The 16,198-nt window shown below is 52.5% G+C and overlaps 1 protein-coding gene and 1 pseudogene across 2 annotated transcripts; both read right to left on the bottom strand.

The window, feature by feature from the left end:
- Window positions 1-4,454: 4,454 nt before the first annotated feature.
- Window positions 4,455-5,718, bottom strand: LOC309562811 (uncharacterized protein). The gene has a single exon (XM_082267119.1). The coding sequence runs from the start codon at window positions 5,594-5,596 to the stop codon at window positions 4,487-4,489; it is 1,110 nt and encodes a 369-aa protein (XP_082123245.1). The 5' UTR covers window positions 5,597-5,718; the 3' UTR covers window positions 4,455-4,486.
- Window positions 5,719-7,550: 1,832 nt separating this feature from the next.
- On the bottom strand, window positions 7,551-13,234 carry LOC309564479 (annotated as a pseudogene). The gene is made up of 2 exons: window positions 11,632-13,234; window positions 7,551-7,594 (listed from the first exon to the last, which is right to left on the bottom strand). The product of its transcript is annotated as an uncharacterized misc_RNA (transcript).
- Window positions 13,235-16,198: the final 2,964 nt, after the last annotated feature.

Genomic DNA, 16,198 nt, shown 5'->3' with positions numbered 1-16,198 from the left:
CGGGACACACAAACACTTCCTATCCAATGTCCTATTTGGGAAGGGGGACAAGATCTTGTGACGTATACAAGTCCACACATGTCCTATTGGATTGACCTTATATGACCAGAGCTCAATTCATTGCTCTTCTAAGAAACAACCTCAAATACATAGATACATAGTTGGTGAGGTTGAATAAAGACACAAGTTCTACGTGTGTTCATGTAAAAAAAAAAAAATAATACTATATATCCAAAAGTCTGAAACCCGCTGACCATTACATCCAAATGAGCTTGCTGGACATCTTATTCCAGAACCATGGCCATTATTATGGATTTCCCACCTTCCCCCATGACCATTAATATGGATTTGCCCACTTTCCCCCATAGCCAGTAATATGCAGTTGCCCACCTTCTGCCATGGCCATTAATATGGAGTTGCCCACCTTCTGCCATGGCCATTAAGATGGAGTTGCCCACCTTCTGCCATGGCCATTAATAAAGAGTTGCCCACCTTCTGCCATGGCCATTAATATGGAGCTGCCCACCTTCTGCCATGGCCATTAATATGGAGTTTCTTACCTTTCCCATGGCCATTATTATGAAATTGCCCACCTTCCCCCATGGCCATTTATATGGATTTGCCCACATAGCCATTAATATGGAGTTACCCACCTGCCACATGACCATTATTATGGAATTGCCCACCTCCCCCCATGCCCATTATTATGGAATTGCCCCCTCTGTGGCTAGAACACCCTCCACTCTGCTAAGAAGGCGTTCCACACGAATTTGAGAAGTATCTGTGGGAGATTGTGCCCATTTGTAAGGTCTGGTACTAATGTTGGTTGAGAAGACCTGGCTTGCATGTTGGGACTCACGTTGGGCACCAAACAAAAATACCTAGCTTACAATTGGCATTCTGATTAATCCAAAAGGTGTTCAGTCGGGTTGAAATCAAGGCTGTCTGTGGAGGCCATTCACCGTCATGGTCCAAGTCATCCCTAAGGTGATCAGTAGGGTTGAACTCAAGGCTGTCTGTGGAGACCATTCGCAGTCATGGTCCAAGTCACCCCAAAGGTGATCAGTAGGGATGAAATCAAGGCTCTCTGTGGAGGCCATTCACCGTCATGGTCCAAGTCACCCCAAAGGTGATCAGTAGGGTTGAAGTCAAGGCTGTCTGTGGAGGCCATTCACAGTCATGGTCCAAGTCACCCCAAAGGTGATCAGTCGGGTTGAAGTCAAGGCTGTCTGTGGAGGCCATTCACCGTCATGGTCCAAGTCATACCTAAGGTGATCAGTAGGGTTGAAGTCAAGGCTGTCTGTGGAGGCCATTCGCCGTCATGGTCCAAGTCATCCATATGGTGATCAGTAGGGTTGAATTCCACACTGTCTGTGGAGGCTATTCACCGTCATGGTCCAAGTCATCCCTAAGGTGATCAGTAGGGTTGAAGTCAAGGCTGCCTGTGGAGGCCATTCACAGTCATGGTCCAAGTCATCCCAAAGGTGATCAGTAGGGTTGAAGTCAAGGCTGTCTGTGGAGGCCATTCGCCGTAATGGTCCAAGTCACCCCAAAGGTGATCAGTAGAGTTGAAGTCAAGGCTGTCTGTGGAGGCCATTCACAGTCATGGTCCAAGTCATCCCAAAGGTGATCAGTAGGGTTGAAGTCAAGGCTGTCTGTGGAGGCCATTCACAGTCATGGTCCAAGTCATCCCAAAGGTGATCAGTAGAGTTGAAGTCAAGGCTGTCTGTGGAGGCCATTCGCTGTCATGGTCCAAGTCACCCCAAAGGTGATCAGTAGAGTTGAAGTCAAGGCTGTCTGTGGAGGCCATTCGCCGTCATGGTCCAAGTCACCTCAAAGGTGATCAGTAGAGTTGAAGTCAAGGCTGTCTGTGGAGGGCATTCACAGTCCATATCCAAGTCATCCCAAAGGTGATCAGTAGGGTTGAAGTCAGGTGATCAATAGGGATGAGGTCAGGGCTCTGTACAGGACACTTGAGTTCCTCCACACAGAACTGGTCACACCATGTCTTTATGGAGTTGGCTTTGTACATGGGGGGGCACAGTCATGTCTACATAGAGCTGTCTTTGTACACGGTGGGGGGGTCTTCACCAAACGGTTACCACAAGGTTGGAAGAGCACAATTTTCTACAATGTCTTTGTAGGATGGAGGATTACCAGGATCCTTCACTGGAGACACCTGAACCTCATCATTGGAGGAGGGGTTCACATACTTTTGGCCATATAGTTTATGTTATTGGCTTCTGTGTTTAATTTGTTGTCCAGAAGATAGAAGCTGGAGATGTATCACCGTGAATTCAGGAGAAGTGAGTGAAGAGAATGGGATTGGTAGAAGTTTGGGGCCACCACAGATTTTAGTGACATATTTGGAATCTGGAGGTTTTGATGGATCTGAGGTGCAGAGATCACCTCCATTCCTCTGAACCTGGTGACATCATCTCCAGTGTTTCCTATTGGTGGACAGAAACCCAACACAGACTTCGAATGTCACGTCTTGGCTTCTATCGGAGATACATTGTTGGCGGGAGAAGACTGAATGAAGTTCCCACTCACCTCCTCCCCCGACACAAATGTACATATATGAAATCAGCTCCACCTGGAATATCATCGCTCTGACCTGGTGGCCATAACACGTAGTTGTAGCTTGAAGTTAAAGAGACCCTGTCACTTGTCTCTGCAAAGGACCCCTCACTGCTCCTTCCTCGATCAGCGCAGACCAGGGGGAGCCTGATATCACTCCCAGTCATGTGACAGTGTCCAGGCCTAGTGATTGGCCGCCAGGCCTGAGCCCGGTCACAAGGGAGGAAGTCACATGTCTGGAAGAATCTGCGGAAGAGGGAGGAGGGGAGGTGAGTACAGGAGGGGACGGGGCCCTGCAAGGACAGTGTCTCTTTAAAGTTTAACTCCAGCCCAAATTATTTAGTTTTTCATACAACAGGGAAGACAATAACTGTCCATCATTTATTCCCATCTGTGTCCCCATGGTGGAGATTTCCTCACTTCCTGTCCCCGTGAAACCCATACAAGAAATGTGGGGAGTGAGTGTCACCGGGACAGGAAGGTTCCCCACTACTGGAAGTGTGATCACCTATGTCTCCATGGTGGAGATTTCCCTCACTTCCTGTCCCCATGACACCCATACAAGAAATGTGGGGAGTGTCACCAGGACAGGAAGGTTCCCTACAACTGTGATCACCTATGTCCCCATGGTGGAGATTTCCCTCACTTCCTGTCCCTGTGACACCCATACAAGAAATGTGGGGAGTGTCACCAGGACAGGAAGGTTCCCCACTACTGGAAGTGTGATCACCTGTGTCCCCATTGGAGAGATTCCCCATCACACCTTCCAATAAGAACGCAGATGGCAGTAAAAACCTCTGAACTCTCCCCTGCTCCGCCCAATACAATATAAAGTTCCATCCGGAGAGAAGAAAGAAATCACACATGCTTGGAAAAGATTTCACATCACATTTATATTCAATTTTCTGGCTGTGTGAACATCTGTGCGCTCCCGCTGTTGCAGCTGGCACCTCCCCCTTCCCTGAGCTGGAAGCCGTCCAATCTATACAGAGCCCGTCCCTTATCGGTGATCAATGTGTTCTAATATCAATCTGTCTTATCAGGCGTGAGCTAAGTGGATGTGGGCAGAGAGTTTGACACTCGCAGACCAATCAGAGCACAGGGAGACACTCGCAGACCAATCAGAGCACAGGGAGAACAGTCATGTGACGGGCAGACCAATCAGAGAACAGTCATAGACCAATCAGAGAACAGTCATGTGACCAGCAGACCAATCAGAGAACAGTCATGTGACCGGCAGACCAATCATAGAACAGTCATGTGACCGGCTGACCAATCAGAGAACAGTCATGTGACTGGCAGACCAATCAGAGAACAGTCATGTGACCGGCAGACCAATCAGAGAACAGTCATGTGCCTGGCAGACCAATCAGAGAATAGTCATGTGACCGGCAGACCAATCAGAGAACAGTCACGTGACCGGCAGACCAATCAGAGAACAGTCACGTGACCGGCAGACCAATCAGAGAACAGTCACGTGATCGGCAGACCAATCAGAGAACAGTCATGTGACCAGCGCACAGTACCCTGCGGGGGGCGTACTCATAGGCTGCACAGCAGATACATCTGTGCCCCCCCCCGCCAGGAGATAAAACTACGGGACCCTCCGGGAAGAATATTACAGCAGATGGTGGACTTTGTGTTGTTGAGGTCAGGATGTGTAAATAAAGTTTATTGTTGTCCTCGCAGATTGCATAAAGATTTCTGTGTGTGTCCTCGCTGGGGAAGCGGGTCCAGGATGAACACGCCCCCAAAGTGGACCTACAGGAGAGATGGTCACCGTTGACCGGTGGTGGTCCTTGAGCACCCAAATTGAGAAACCGCTCCTCTATGAAGAACCTCAGCATCTTCGATGGGTGGTTCTGACTTTTTTTGGTCCGGGTTCCTGGAGCCTCCTGAGACCCCCTCACAGGAAGGAGATGGAGGACCCCGCGTGGAGCCTCTGGTGGACCACCAGGTTGTGGTGGGTGCTGAAGCTGCTGCCGCAGTCAGGGCAGGGGAAGGGCTTCTCCCCGGTGTGGACCCGCAGGTGGGCGGAGAAGTGGCCCCGGTGGATGAAGGACTTGTGGCAGTGGGGGCAGGAGAATCGGCTCTCCTCGGCGTGGCTTCTCTGGTGGGCCATGAAATGTCCATGGTGGATGAAGGATTTCCCGCACAGAGGGCAGCAGAACTTCTCCTCCTCGGCGTGGAGGCGTTGGTGGGCCAGGAAGTGGCCCCGGTGCATGAAGCTCTTGTGGCACAACGGGCAGGTGAAGGGGTTCTCTGCCTGGTGGGTTCTCAGGTGCTTGTTCAGGCTGCTCTTGATCCGGAAGGATTTGGCACAGTGGAAGCAGTGGAAGGGGCGTTCCCCGGAGTGGATCCTCTGGTGGGACAGGTAGTAGGACCTCTGCGAGAAGCATCTGCCGCACTCTGAGCAGCAGAACGGCTTCTCACCCGGGTGCTCCCGCTGGGGGGACAGGAAGTGGGTTCTGTAGGCGAAGGCCTTCCCGCTGTCACTGCAGAGGTAGGACATGGGGAACCCTGAGCTGTGGGGGAGGCGGCCATCATCAGAGCGGTGAGGTGGAGCCTCCATGTTGAGGAGTTCTCCTTCTTCGCGGGGTTCCTCTTTAATATGGACAGACCTGTACTGTGTGTACGCCAAGGGGGTGAACAGGTTACTGTTGTCACAGGGCCAGTGTTCCTCCTTAATCTGGATGGAGGGGTGCAGTGGGTGGTGTACTGCCCAACCCAGAGTCCCCCCTACGTACAGGAAGGGTTCCCTTTTAATGTTCATCATGGTGTGATCTACGGAGGTGTCTCTGGGATCTCTCTCCTCACAGGAGCGGGGTTCTACTTTAGCTTTAGGAGGTGAATGCCGCCCTGCTATGTGGTTCCTGGTGGGATTTGGCCCCTCCCCCTCCTGGGTGGAGGCGGGTCTTCTATCAGCTATCCCTGTCAGCGCTCCCTCCTTGTACGCCGTCAGCTTCTCAATGACTTTCTCTAGACAACTGCTCATCTTTGTCCCTGCTGCTGTCATCTCTGGTGGAGTTCCTCCTGGGCGGAGCAATGGCGTCTCCTTTCTGAGGCGGAGTCCTTTTACTTTATGGGAGGAGCAGCAGAGTCCTTCTCTTTATCCTGGGCAGAGTCTCTCTCCCTCGTGGGTGGAGTCTCTCTGGGGGGGAATTTGGAGTCTTCTCTGTATCCTGGGTGGTGTCTCTATTCTACAGAGGTGGAGTCTCTCTTCTTTGTGGGTGGTGTCTCTATTCTACAGAGGTGGAGTCTCTCTTCTTTGTGGGTGGTGTCTCTATTCTACAGAGGTGGAGTCTCTCTTCTTTGTGGGTGGTGTCTCTATTCTACAGAGGTGGAGTCTCTCTTCTTTGTGGGTGGTGTCTCTATTCTACAGAGGTGGAGTCTCTCTTCCTTGTGGGTGGTGTCTCTATTCTACAGAGGTGGAGTCTATCTTCTTTGTGGGTGGTGTCTCTATTCTACAGAGGTGGGGTCTATCTTCTTTGTGGGTGATGTCTCTATTATACAGAGGTGGAGTCTATCTTCTTTGTGGGTGGTGTCTCTATTCTACAAAGGCGGAGTCTCTCTTCTTTGTGGGTGGTGTCTCTATTCTACAGAGGTGGAGTCTCTCTTCCTTGTGGGTGGTGTCTCTATTCTACAAAGGTGGAGTCTCTCTTCTTTGTGGGTGGTGTCTCTATTCTACAGAGGCGGAGTCTCTCTCCTTAGTGGGTGGTGTCTCTATTCTACAGAGGTGGAGTCTCTCTTCTTTGTGGGTGGTGTCTCTATTCTACAGAGGAGGAGTCTCTCTCCTTAGTGGGTGGTGTCTCTATTCTACAGAGGTGGAGTCTCTCTTCTTTGTGGGTGGTGTCTCTATTCTACAGAGGTGGAGTCTATCTTCTTTGTGGGTGGTGTCTCTATTCTACAGAGGTGGAGTTTCTCTTCCTTTGTGGGTGGTGTCTCTATTCTACAGAGGTGGAGTCTCTCTTCTTTGTGGGTGGTGTCTCTATTCTACAGAGGTGGAGTCTCTCTCCCTCGTGGGTGGTGTCTCTATCCTACAGAGGTGGAGTCTCTCTCCCTCGTGGGTGGTGTCTCTATCCTACAGAGGTGGAGTCTCTCTCCCTCGTGGGTGGTGTCTCTATTCTACAGAGGTGGTGTCTCTAGCCTATAGAGGTGGAGTCTCTCTCCCTTGTGGGTGGAATATCTCTCCCTCCTGAGTGATGTCTCTATCCTACAGGGGTGGAGTTTCTCTTCCTTTGTGGGTTGTGTCTCTATTCTACAGAGGTGGAGTCTCTCTCCCTCCTGGGTGGAGTCTCTAGTCTACAGAGGTGGAGTTTCTCTCCCTCTTTGTTGAAGTCTCTGTTTCTTATGGGTGGAGTCTCTCTTCGATATGGGTGGAGCTGTTGTTTCTATTTCTCCAGAGCGGAGCAGTGATGTCTTTCTCTGTGTTCTGGGCGGAATCTTTATTCCGCATGGGTGGAGTCTCTCTCCCTCTTTGGAGAAGTCTTTATTCCTCATGGGTGGAGTCTCTCTTCGTTATGGGCGGAGCAGTGATGTCTCTCTCTGTATTCTGGGCAGAATCTTTATTCCTCAAGGGTGGAGACAGTCTCCTTCATGGGTGAAGTCCCTCACCCTCTTTAGTGAAGTCTCTATTCCTCATGGGTGGAGTCTCTCTCCCTCATGGGTGGAGCTGATGATTTCCTCTCTCTCCAGGGCGGAGCAGTGGATTCTCTCACATTCCTAGGAGGAAGAAAAGCAGAAAGTAATTTCCTGTGTGGAGGGTGGAGTCCTGTGTATGTAGGGTGTGGCCTGCCTTAGATGCCCGCCCCTGAGCTCCTGTGTCTGTTATCAGTCAGTGAAGAGGGTGGGGTGTGAGGAGGTGGGCGGGGCAGGGACACAAATATAACCATACTTGGAGTCCTTCTACCTAGAAGAGTGTTATGGGAAGGTTGAGTACTGTGGCCCCCGGTGGCCCCTGGTCGGCACATCTAGAAGGAAGGGCTCTGAATTTTTATTGTGAAGATCTTTGACCCTGAGGGGGAGGGGCTATACAAAACATAATACATAAAACTGAAAATAAATCCCAAACTCCACCCTGATATTATCTGTAGCTCCTCCCATTTATTGGATGTTTGGTCAGGAGCTCCTCCCCGGCGTGTTCCGTCTGTGAATGGAGTCCAGGGGGGCTCCACCCATCCCCCACCCTTATATCTTATGGAGGACGATGGGGGGCTCCATTGTGTGACGGAACGGGTGACACGGTCAGATGTGGGGGTTTCCGGTAAAATAAGGGAATACGGCTCTGATATCGATCAATGATGGGGGGAGGGGGTGGCTGTGATTGGTCGGTGGGGGGGGTCAATGTCCTGAATATAATGATGATATTAGAATGTTGGTTGCAGGATATTGGGGGGGGGGAGGGGAGGTCAGAGCTCCGGCAGTGACATGTTTAACCCCCTCCACCCTGATCACACACACTACTGAGCTCCGCCCCTTTATGGAAGAAGACGGAGGGGGAGGTTCTCCTCTGCCCCGCCCACACCCGGGTGAGGTTTGGATGTAGGAGGGGGAGGGGAGGGGGGTGAGAGGACAGACACTGACCTGATCTGGACCGCCCGGGGAAGACATTCATCATCTCCACACCCACTTCCGGTACTCACTTCCGTGTTTGCGTTTCACCTCAACGTCCGGTACCGCCCCCCAGAACTACTCGACCTCGACGCCACTTCCGGGAGTGAAAACTCCGCCCACTTCCGGTGTGTGTGTATGCTGGGAGAGGAGAGCAATACAGGTGAGTGATTCTCCCTTCATACATCCCGCTTACAGCTTCTCATAGGGTGAGAGGAGCTGGGCCGGCACAGACAGGTGTCACCTCCACATTCCCAGCACGCTGGGGGAGGGGTGTCCTGATTACTGCAAGAACAGGAAATCTTTCTATGGGGACACCAATGACTTCCTGTGGTGTCTGTGGGACAGGAAGTGTGGGGGAATAGTCCTATGGGGACACCAATGACTTCCTGTGGTGTCTGTGGGACAGGAAGTGTGGGGGAATAGTCCTATGGGGACACCAATGACTTCCTGTGGTGTCTGTGGGACAGGAAGTGAGGGGGAATCGTCCTATGGGGACACCAATGACTTCCTGTGGTGTCTGTGGGACAGGAAGTGTGGGGGAATAGTCCTATGGGGACACCAATGACTTCCTGTGGTGTCTGTGGGACAGGAAGTGAGGGGGAATCGTCCTATGGGGACACCAATGGCTTCCTGTGGTGTCTGTGGGACAGGAAGTAAGGGGGATCTTCCTATAGGGACACCAATGACTTCCTGTGGTGTCTGTGGGACAGGAAGTGTGGGGGAATAGTCCTATGGGGACACCAATGACTTCCTGTGGTGTCTGTGGGACAGGAAGTGTGGGGGAATAGTCCTATGGGGACACCAATGACTTCCTGTGGTGTCTGTGGGACAGGAAGTGAGGGGGAATCGTCCTATGGGGACACCAATGACTTCCTGTGGTGTCTGTGGGACAGGAAGTGTGGGGGAATAGTCCTATGGGGACACCAATGACTTCCTGTGGTGTCTGTGGGACAGGAAGTGAGGGGGAATCGTCCTATGGGGACACCAATGGCTTCCTGTGGTGTCTGTGGGACAGGAAGTAAGGGGGATCTTCCTATAGGGACACCAATGACTTCCTGTGGTGTCTGTGGGACAGGAAGTGTGGGGGAATAGTCCTATGGGGACACCAATGACTTCCTGTGGTGTCTGTGGGACAGGAAGTGAGGGGGGAATCGTCCTATGGGGACACCCCTGACTTCCTGTGGTGTCTGTGGGACAGGAAGTAAGGGGGATCTTCCTATGGGGACACCCCTGACTTCCTGTGGTATCTGTAGGACAGGAAGTGAGGGGGAATAGTCCTATGGGGACACCAATGACTTCCTGTGGTGTCTGTGGGACAGGAAGTGAGGGGGAATCATCCTATGGGAACACACCTGACTTCCTGTGGTGTCTGTGGGACAGGAAGTGAGGGGGAATAGTCCTATGGGGACACCCCTGACTTCCTGTGGTGTCTGTGGGACAGGGAGTGAGGGGGAATCTTGCTATGGGGACACCAATGACTTCCTGTGGTGTCTGTGGGACAGGAAGTGAGGGGGAATCATCCTATGGGGACACCCCTGACTTCCTGTGGTGTCTGTGGGACAGGAAGTGAGGGGGAATCATCCTATGGGGACACCCCTGACTTCCTGTGGTGTCTGTAGGACAGGAAGTAAGGGAGAATCTTGCTATGGGGACACCCCTGACTTCCTGTGGTGTCTGTAGGACAGGAAGTAAGGGAGAATCTTGCTATGGGGACACCCCTGACTTCCTGTGGTGTCTGTGGGACAGGAAGTGAGGGGGAATCATCCTATGGGGACACCCCTGACTTCCTGTGGTGTCTGTGGGACAGGAAGTGTGGGGGAATAGTCCTATGGGGACACCCCTGACTTCCTGTGGTATCTGTAGGACAAGAAGTGAGGGGGAATCATCCTATGGGAACACCAATGACTTCCTGTGGTGTCTGTAGGACAGGAAGTGAGGTGAAACCTCCCTGGGGGGACCTCACCCTAGGAGGCCTACAAAGGACCTTGTAGCGGAGAAGTAGTTTAATCTACAGGGTCTCCGCTGGTAGACAGGAATACAGGTAATAACCCCAATAGGCCGGTACAGCATGCAACAATCCAGGTAGCGTTATACCATCCTTCCCTCCCAAGAACTAGACCACACATAGGCTGGGAGTCAACACAACTTTATTCACAGGCTTTCAGTATTTATGGGAATCCCCGTGCAAGGGGCTTCCCCACAGACATTCCAGGGGCTGTACAGCACATGGGGGACTGAATATTTGTACATTGAAACAGGCAGTCTCTCAGTACACACCCCCTGCGGAGAGATGTCTCCAGTCCAGACCATTGTCTGTGTCATGAATCCACACACTTAGACACAGAAACAGGAGGGGGAGGGGGAAGAAGGGCTGCAGCATTACATTACAAACACTTGGTTCTTAAAGGTATACACATCCAATAAACATAATGCATACACGAAGGACAATATACAGTGGCTGTATTTGCCACAATGCTCCCCCAGAACCAAGCCGGCATACACAGTCTGATCCTAACGGATCGTCTTGGGGATGTCCGGAGGAGTACTCACAGATCATTTTTCCAGTTCAGTTTGTCGCGATAACCCGTCAGCATGGCCATTCTATTTTCCGGGGCGGTAGTGAATAGTAAAGTCATACGGTTGTAACGCCAAACTCCAGCGCAACAATCGGGCATTGTCCCCTGCCACTCGGTTTAGCCATACCAATGGGTTGTGATCCGTGAGTAGGGTGAACTGTTGTCCATACAAGTAGGGCTGAAGCTTCATTCCCTGGGGAGAAGCTCTCTGCTCAAGTAGGTTACAGGTTGTTCTCTGCCATCTTCCCCAACCGGGCTCAATACTGTTCTTAATCCAAACATTGAAGCGTCTGGACCTCAGAAGGCCAGTAGGTCTCCGTGATGTTGGCCTGGGATCTGGACTGGCAGGAACGCTGAGGGCAACTGGCCTAGATCGTTCCCTAGTAAGATGTCGGTCGGGAGCTCCCGTATCAACCCCACATCAATCAGACCTGACCCGGCACCCCAATTCAAGTGGACCCTCACAGTGGGTAGTCGGTGTACTGCTCCCCCTGCCATCCGTACCACTGCTGAGCCTCCGGTTCGGGCAGCATCTGGAACCAGGTGTCGCTTGACCAAGGTGAGAGTGGCTCCCGTGTCTCGGAGACCTTGAGCGGGCATTCCATTTAACTGGACCGATTGTAGATGATGCTGTTGGTTCTCCGTAGCGGCTTGCACTGGGTTAGCTTCATGAAGGGTACCCCATTGCTCCTCGGTGTGTTTGAACCTGCGTACGACTGGGGAACCTCTGTGGGATAGTAGGGGACCGTTGTCCGTGCTGAAGGGGGCGACCCTGGTCGGATCCACGCAGCTTGGTTCCTGCTCTGGGTACAGTCTCGTCGATAGTGCCCAAACTGCTTGCACCTGTGGCACTGTACCCCACTGCGGGACGGGTATCTGGGTGTCTGGTGTTTGGAGGAGTTTCGCCCCGTCTGTGGTAGTAGTGGTCCTGTGGTGCGAGCCTGCTGCCGGGTCACAACCGGATAAGCTTCGTGGATGGTAGATTGGGGAACAAAAGCTGAAGTCAGCTCCCCCAGGTCGTTGCCCAAAATAACGTCTGCGGGTAAATCCTGCATCATGCCCACCTCCACATTCCCTGACCCAGCTCCCCAATTCAGGTGTACCTTGGCAGTGGGGATCTTGTAGATTGCTCCCCCGGCTACACGTACTGCCACACACTCCCCGGTGAGGTTGCCCTTGGGTACTAGGTGGTTGCGGACCAGCGTTATAGTAGCTCCAGAGTCTCGCAACCCCTGTACCTTTCTCCCCTCTATCTGTACCTCTTGTCGGTGCCCTTGGCGGTTTTCAGAAGCCGATTGGATAGGGTTGACTTCATGTAGCGTACCCAGAGGTTCCTCGGTGGAAGCTGGGACCTCGGGTACTCTGTAGGGTTCCGCTTGGGCACAATGAACCGCTGCTCGGTTGTTGGGTGCCGGGGTATTCCAGCTGGGCCGTGGTCGGTTGTGGGGGCAGTCCCGCTGCATATGTCCCTGCTGGTTGCAGGTGTGGCATCATATCGGGGGGTGAGCCTGATACCTGGGGGTGTAGGTGTTATTGCTTACCCCCGGGCGTGCTGGGACGGCTGCGGTTACGGCTGGTACTGGTGCTGTAGGTCCATAGGCTGCTCTTGGTTGAGTGCGCTGTTCCCTCCTGGTATCTTGGAACTCATCCGCTAACTTTGGCTGCGTCTTGTAGAGTGTGTGGTTTCCAAACTCGCACCCAATTCTGCAGATGAGCGGGTATCCCATTAAAGAACTGCTCCATTACCATTAGCTGGAACAGGTCTTCTAGGGTGTTGAGTTGGGTGGCTTACAACCATCCTTTTGTCGCTCGTTGTAGACGGTGCACCCATTCTGTGTGAGTGTCTCTGGTGAGCTTTTTAATATCTCGGAACTTTAGGCGTTAGGCCTCTGAGGTAATCGCATACCTAGCTAGAATGGCCTTCTTCACCTTGGCATAGTCTGTACTGTCCTCGTCGGGTACGGCACGGTATGCCTCTGCTGCATGACCAGATAGTCTCCCTGCCAGTAGGGGTACTCGATCCTCCGCACTGATATTGTGCAGGTGGCATAAACTTTCAAAATCTTGTAGGTAATCATCTACCTCGCGTCGGTTTCGGTATAGCATTTAAACGCCTGGTACGGAATCTTGGGCTTCCCCTGGGTAATGTGGACATGCGTTGGAGCTCTCTCCCCCGCTCGCTGACTTGCTTGGTGTTTGACCACCAGGTTTTCTTGTACGTCCGCCATCAGCCGGTCCAGTATTTCTCTTGAGTGGGGCTCTGGGTAGTAGGCCAGTCTGCTCTGTAGCTCCTTGTCAAATTCTTTGCGTTCTGCCTCCTGTGGGCCCGCTGCAGGGTTTGCTCTGTCTCCCTCCATGAGTTCTGCTACAAGGGTCGCTTTTGTTTTGCGGCTGGCGTTTCCCCCTCTAGCTTGCAATAATTCCTTCAATGTAGTTCTTTTCAATGCTGCATAGTTCACCTCCATTCACCAAGCATTCGTATACTTTGACATATTTCCCGAATGCTGGTTTTATCCGAATGGCTCGTTCCGTTGTGCTGCTGCCTCTCCTCTTTTTTCGGTAGTTACTGCCGATCGTGGATCTGCTGTGCGGTTTGCAATCCCGTCACTTGTCACCAGTTGTAGCGGAGAAGTAGTTCAATCTACAGGGTCTCCGCTGGTAGACAGGAAAACAGGAAATATTCCAAATAGGCAGGTACAGCATGCAACAATCCAGGTAGCGTTCTACCATCCTTCCCTCCCAAGGACTAGACGACACATAGGTGTTGGGAGTCAAAACTAGAATGCCTTGTTTATTGAAAACACAAGGGATCTACACTCTGCCAAAACCCCTCCCTCTTTGAGACATTCCACACACAAAGCTGAACATCCCATAATAACCTTACTCTGCCAGACAGAAACAATAGGACAATAGGAGGCAGGTATGGAACAATAACAAACCCCCACCCATCTCCTGAGGGACACTGCTCAGAAATATGATAGTCCCAAGTGAAAGAGTTCTCACTCTCTCCACACAAACCACACTACAAACACTTGGTTCTTAAAGGTATATACATGCAATAAACATAATGCATATACGAAGGACAATATACAGTGGCTGTGTTTGCCACACCTACAATGGGACCTCATCCTAGGAGGGATATAATGGGACCTCACCCTAGCAGGCACACAATGGAACCTCACCCTAGGAGGCACACGATGGGACCTCGCCCTAGGAGGCACACGATGGGACCTCGCCCTAGGAGGCCTACAATGGGACCTCACCCTAGGAGGCCTACAATGGGACCTCACCCTAGGAGGCCTACAATGGGACCTCACCCTAGGAGGCCTACAATGGGACCTCACCCTAGGAGGGATACAATGGGACCTCACCCTAGGAGGCCTACAATGGGACCCCACCCTAGGAGGGATACAATGGGACCTCACCCTAGGAGGCCTACAATGGGACCTCACCCTAGGAGGCCTACAATGGGACCTCACCCTAGGAGGCCTACAATGGGACCTCACCCTAGGAGGCCTACAATGGGACCTCACCCTAGGAGGCCTACAATGGGACCTCACCCTAGGAGGCCTACAATGGGACCTCACCCTAGGAGGCCTACAATGGGACCTCACCCTAGGAGGCCTACATTGGGACCTCACCCTAGGAGGGATACAATGGGACCTCACCCTAGGAGGGATACAATGGGACCTCACCCTAGCAGGCACACAATGGCACTTCACCCTAGGAGGCCTGCAAAGGTCTCTGGTAGGGGGATGTTGGTGTTTGGTGTACGGGTCTCTGGTAGGGGGATGTTGGTGTTTGGTGTACGGGTCTCTGGGTTTGGTGATGTTGGTGTTGGGTGTACAGGTCTGTGGTAGGGGGGATGTTGGTGTTGGGTGTACAGGTCTGTGGTAGGGGGGATGTTGGTGTTGGGTGTACAGGTCTCTGGTAGGGGGATGTTGGTGTTTGGTGTACGGGTCTCTGGTAGGGGGATGTTGGTGTTTGGTGTACGGGTCTCTGGGTTTGGTGATGTTGGTGTTGGGTGTACAGGTCTGTGGTAGGGGGGATGTTGGTGTTGGGTGTACAGGTCTCTGGTAGGGGTGATGTTGGTGTTGGGTGTACAGGTCTCTGGTAGGGGGGATGTTGGTGTTGGGTGTACAGGTCTCTGGTAGGGGGGATGTTGGTGTTGGGTGTACAGGTCTCTGGGTTGGGTGATGTTGGTGTTGGGTGTACAGGTCTCTGGGTTGGGTGGTGTTGGTGTTTGGTGTACAGATCTCTGGTAGGGTGATGTTGGTGTTGGGTGTACGGGTCTCTGGTAGGGGTGATGTTGGTGTTGGGTGTACAGGTCTCTGGTAGGGGGATGTTGGTGTTGGTGTACGGGTCTCTGGTAGGGGGATGTTGATTTTGGGTGTACAGGTCTCTGGTAGGGGGGATGTTGGTGTTGGGTGTACAGGTCTCTGGTAGGGGGGATGTTGGTGTTGGTGTACGGGTCTCTGGTAGGGGGGATGTTGGTGTTGGGTGTACAGGTCTCTGGTAGGGGGGGTGTTGGTGTTGGGTGTACAGGTCTCTGGTAGGGGGGATGTTGGTGTTGGGTGTACGGGTCTCTGGTAGGGGGATGTTGGTTTTGGGTGTACAGGTCTCTGGTAGGGGTGATGTTGGTGTTTGGTGTACAGGTCTCTGGTAGGGGGGATGTTGGTGTTGGGTGTACAGGTCTCTGGTAGGGGGGATGTTGGTGTTTGGTGTACGGGTCTCTGGTAGGGGGGATGTTGGTGTTGGGTGTACAGGTCTCTGGTAGGGTGGTGTTGGGTGTACGGTCTTTGGTAGGGGGGATGTTGGTTTTGGTTGTACGGGTCTCTGGTAGAGGGGATGTTGGTGTTGGGTGTACAGGTCTCTGGTAGGGGTGATGTTGGTGTTGGGTGTACAGGTCTCTGGTAGGGGGGATGTTGGTGTTGGGTGTACAGGTCTCTGGTAGGGGGGATGTTGGTGTTGGGTGTACAGGTCTCTGGTAGGGTGGTGTTGGTGTTGGGTGTACGGGTCTTTGGTAGGGGGGATGTTGGTGTTGGTTGTACAGGTCTCTGGTAGGGGTGATGTTGGTGTTGGTTGTACAGGTCTCTGGTAGGGGGATGTTGGTTTTGGTTGTACGGGTCTCTGGTAGAGGGGATGTTGGTTTTGGTTGTACGGGTCTCTGGTAGGGGGATGTTGGTTTTGGTTGTACGGGGCTCTGGTAGAGGGGATGTTGGTGTTGGGTGTACAGGTCTTTGGTAGGGGGGATGTTGGTGTCGGTTGTTCGGGTCTTTGGTAGGGGGATGTTGGTGTTGGGTGTACAGGTCTTTGGTAGGGGGGATGTTGGTTTCGGTTGTACAGGTCTCTGGGTTGGGTGGTGTTGGGTGTACGGGTCTCTGGTAGAGGGGATGTTGGTTTTGGTTGTACGGGTCTCTGGTAGGGGG

This window comes from Pelophylax lessonae, assembly GCF_965119305.1.
Source record: "Pelophylax lessonae genome assembly, chromosome: 9".
In the NCBI taxonomy this organism is placed as follows: Eukaryota; Metazoa; Chordata; class Amphibia; order Anura; family Ranidae; genus Pelophylax; species Pelophylax lessonae.
The sequence above is the reverse complement of the archived record's forward strand: the minus strand, read 5'-3'. Positions and strand labels throughout refer to the sequence as shown.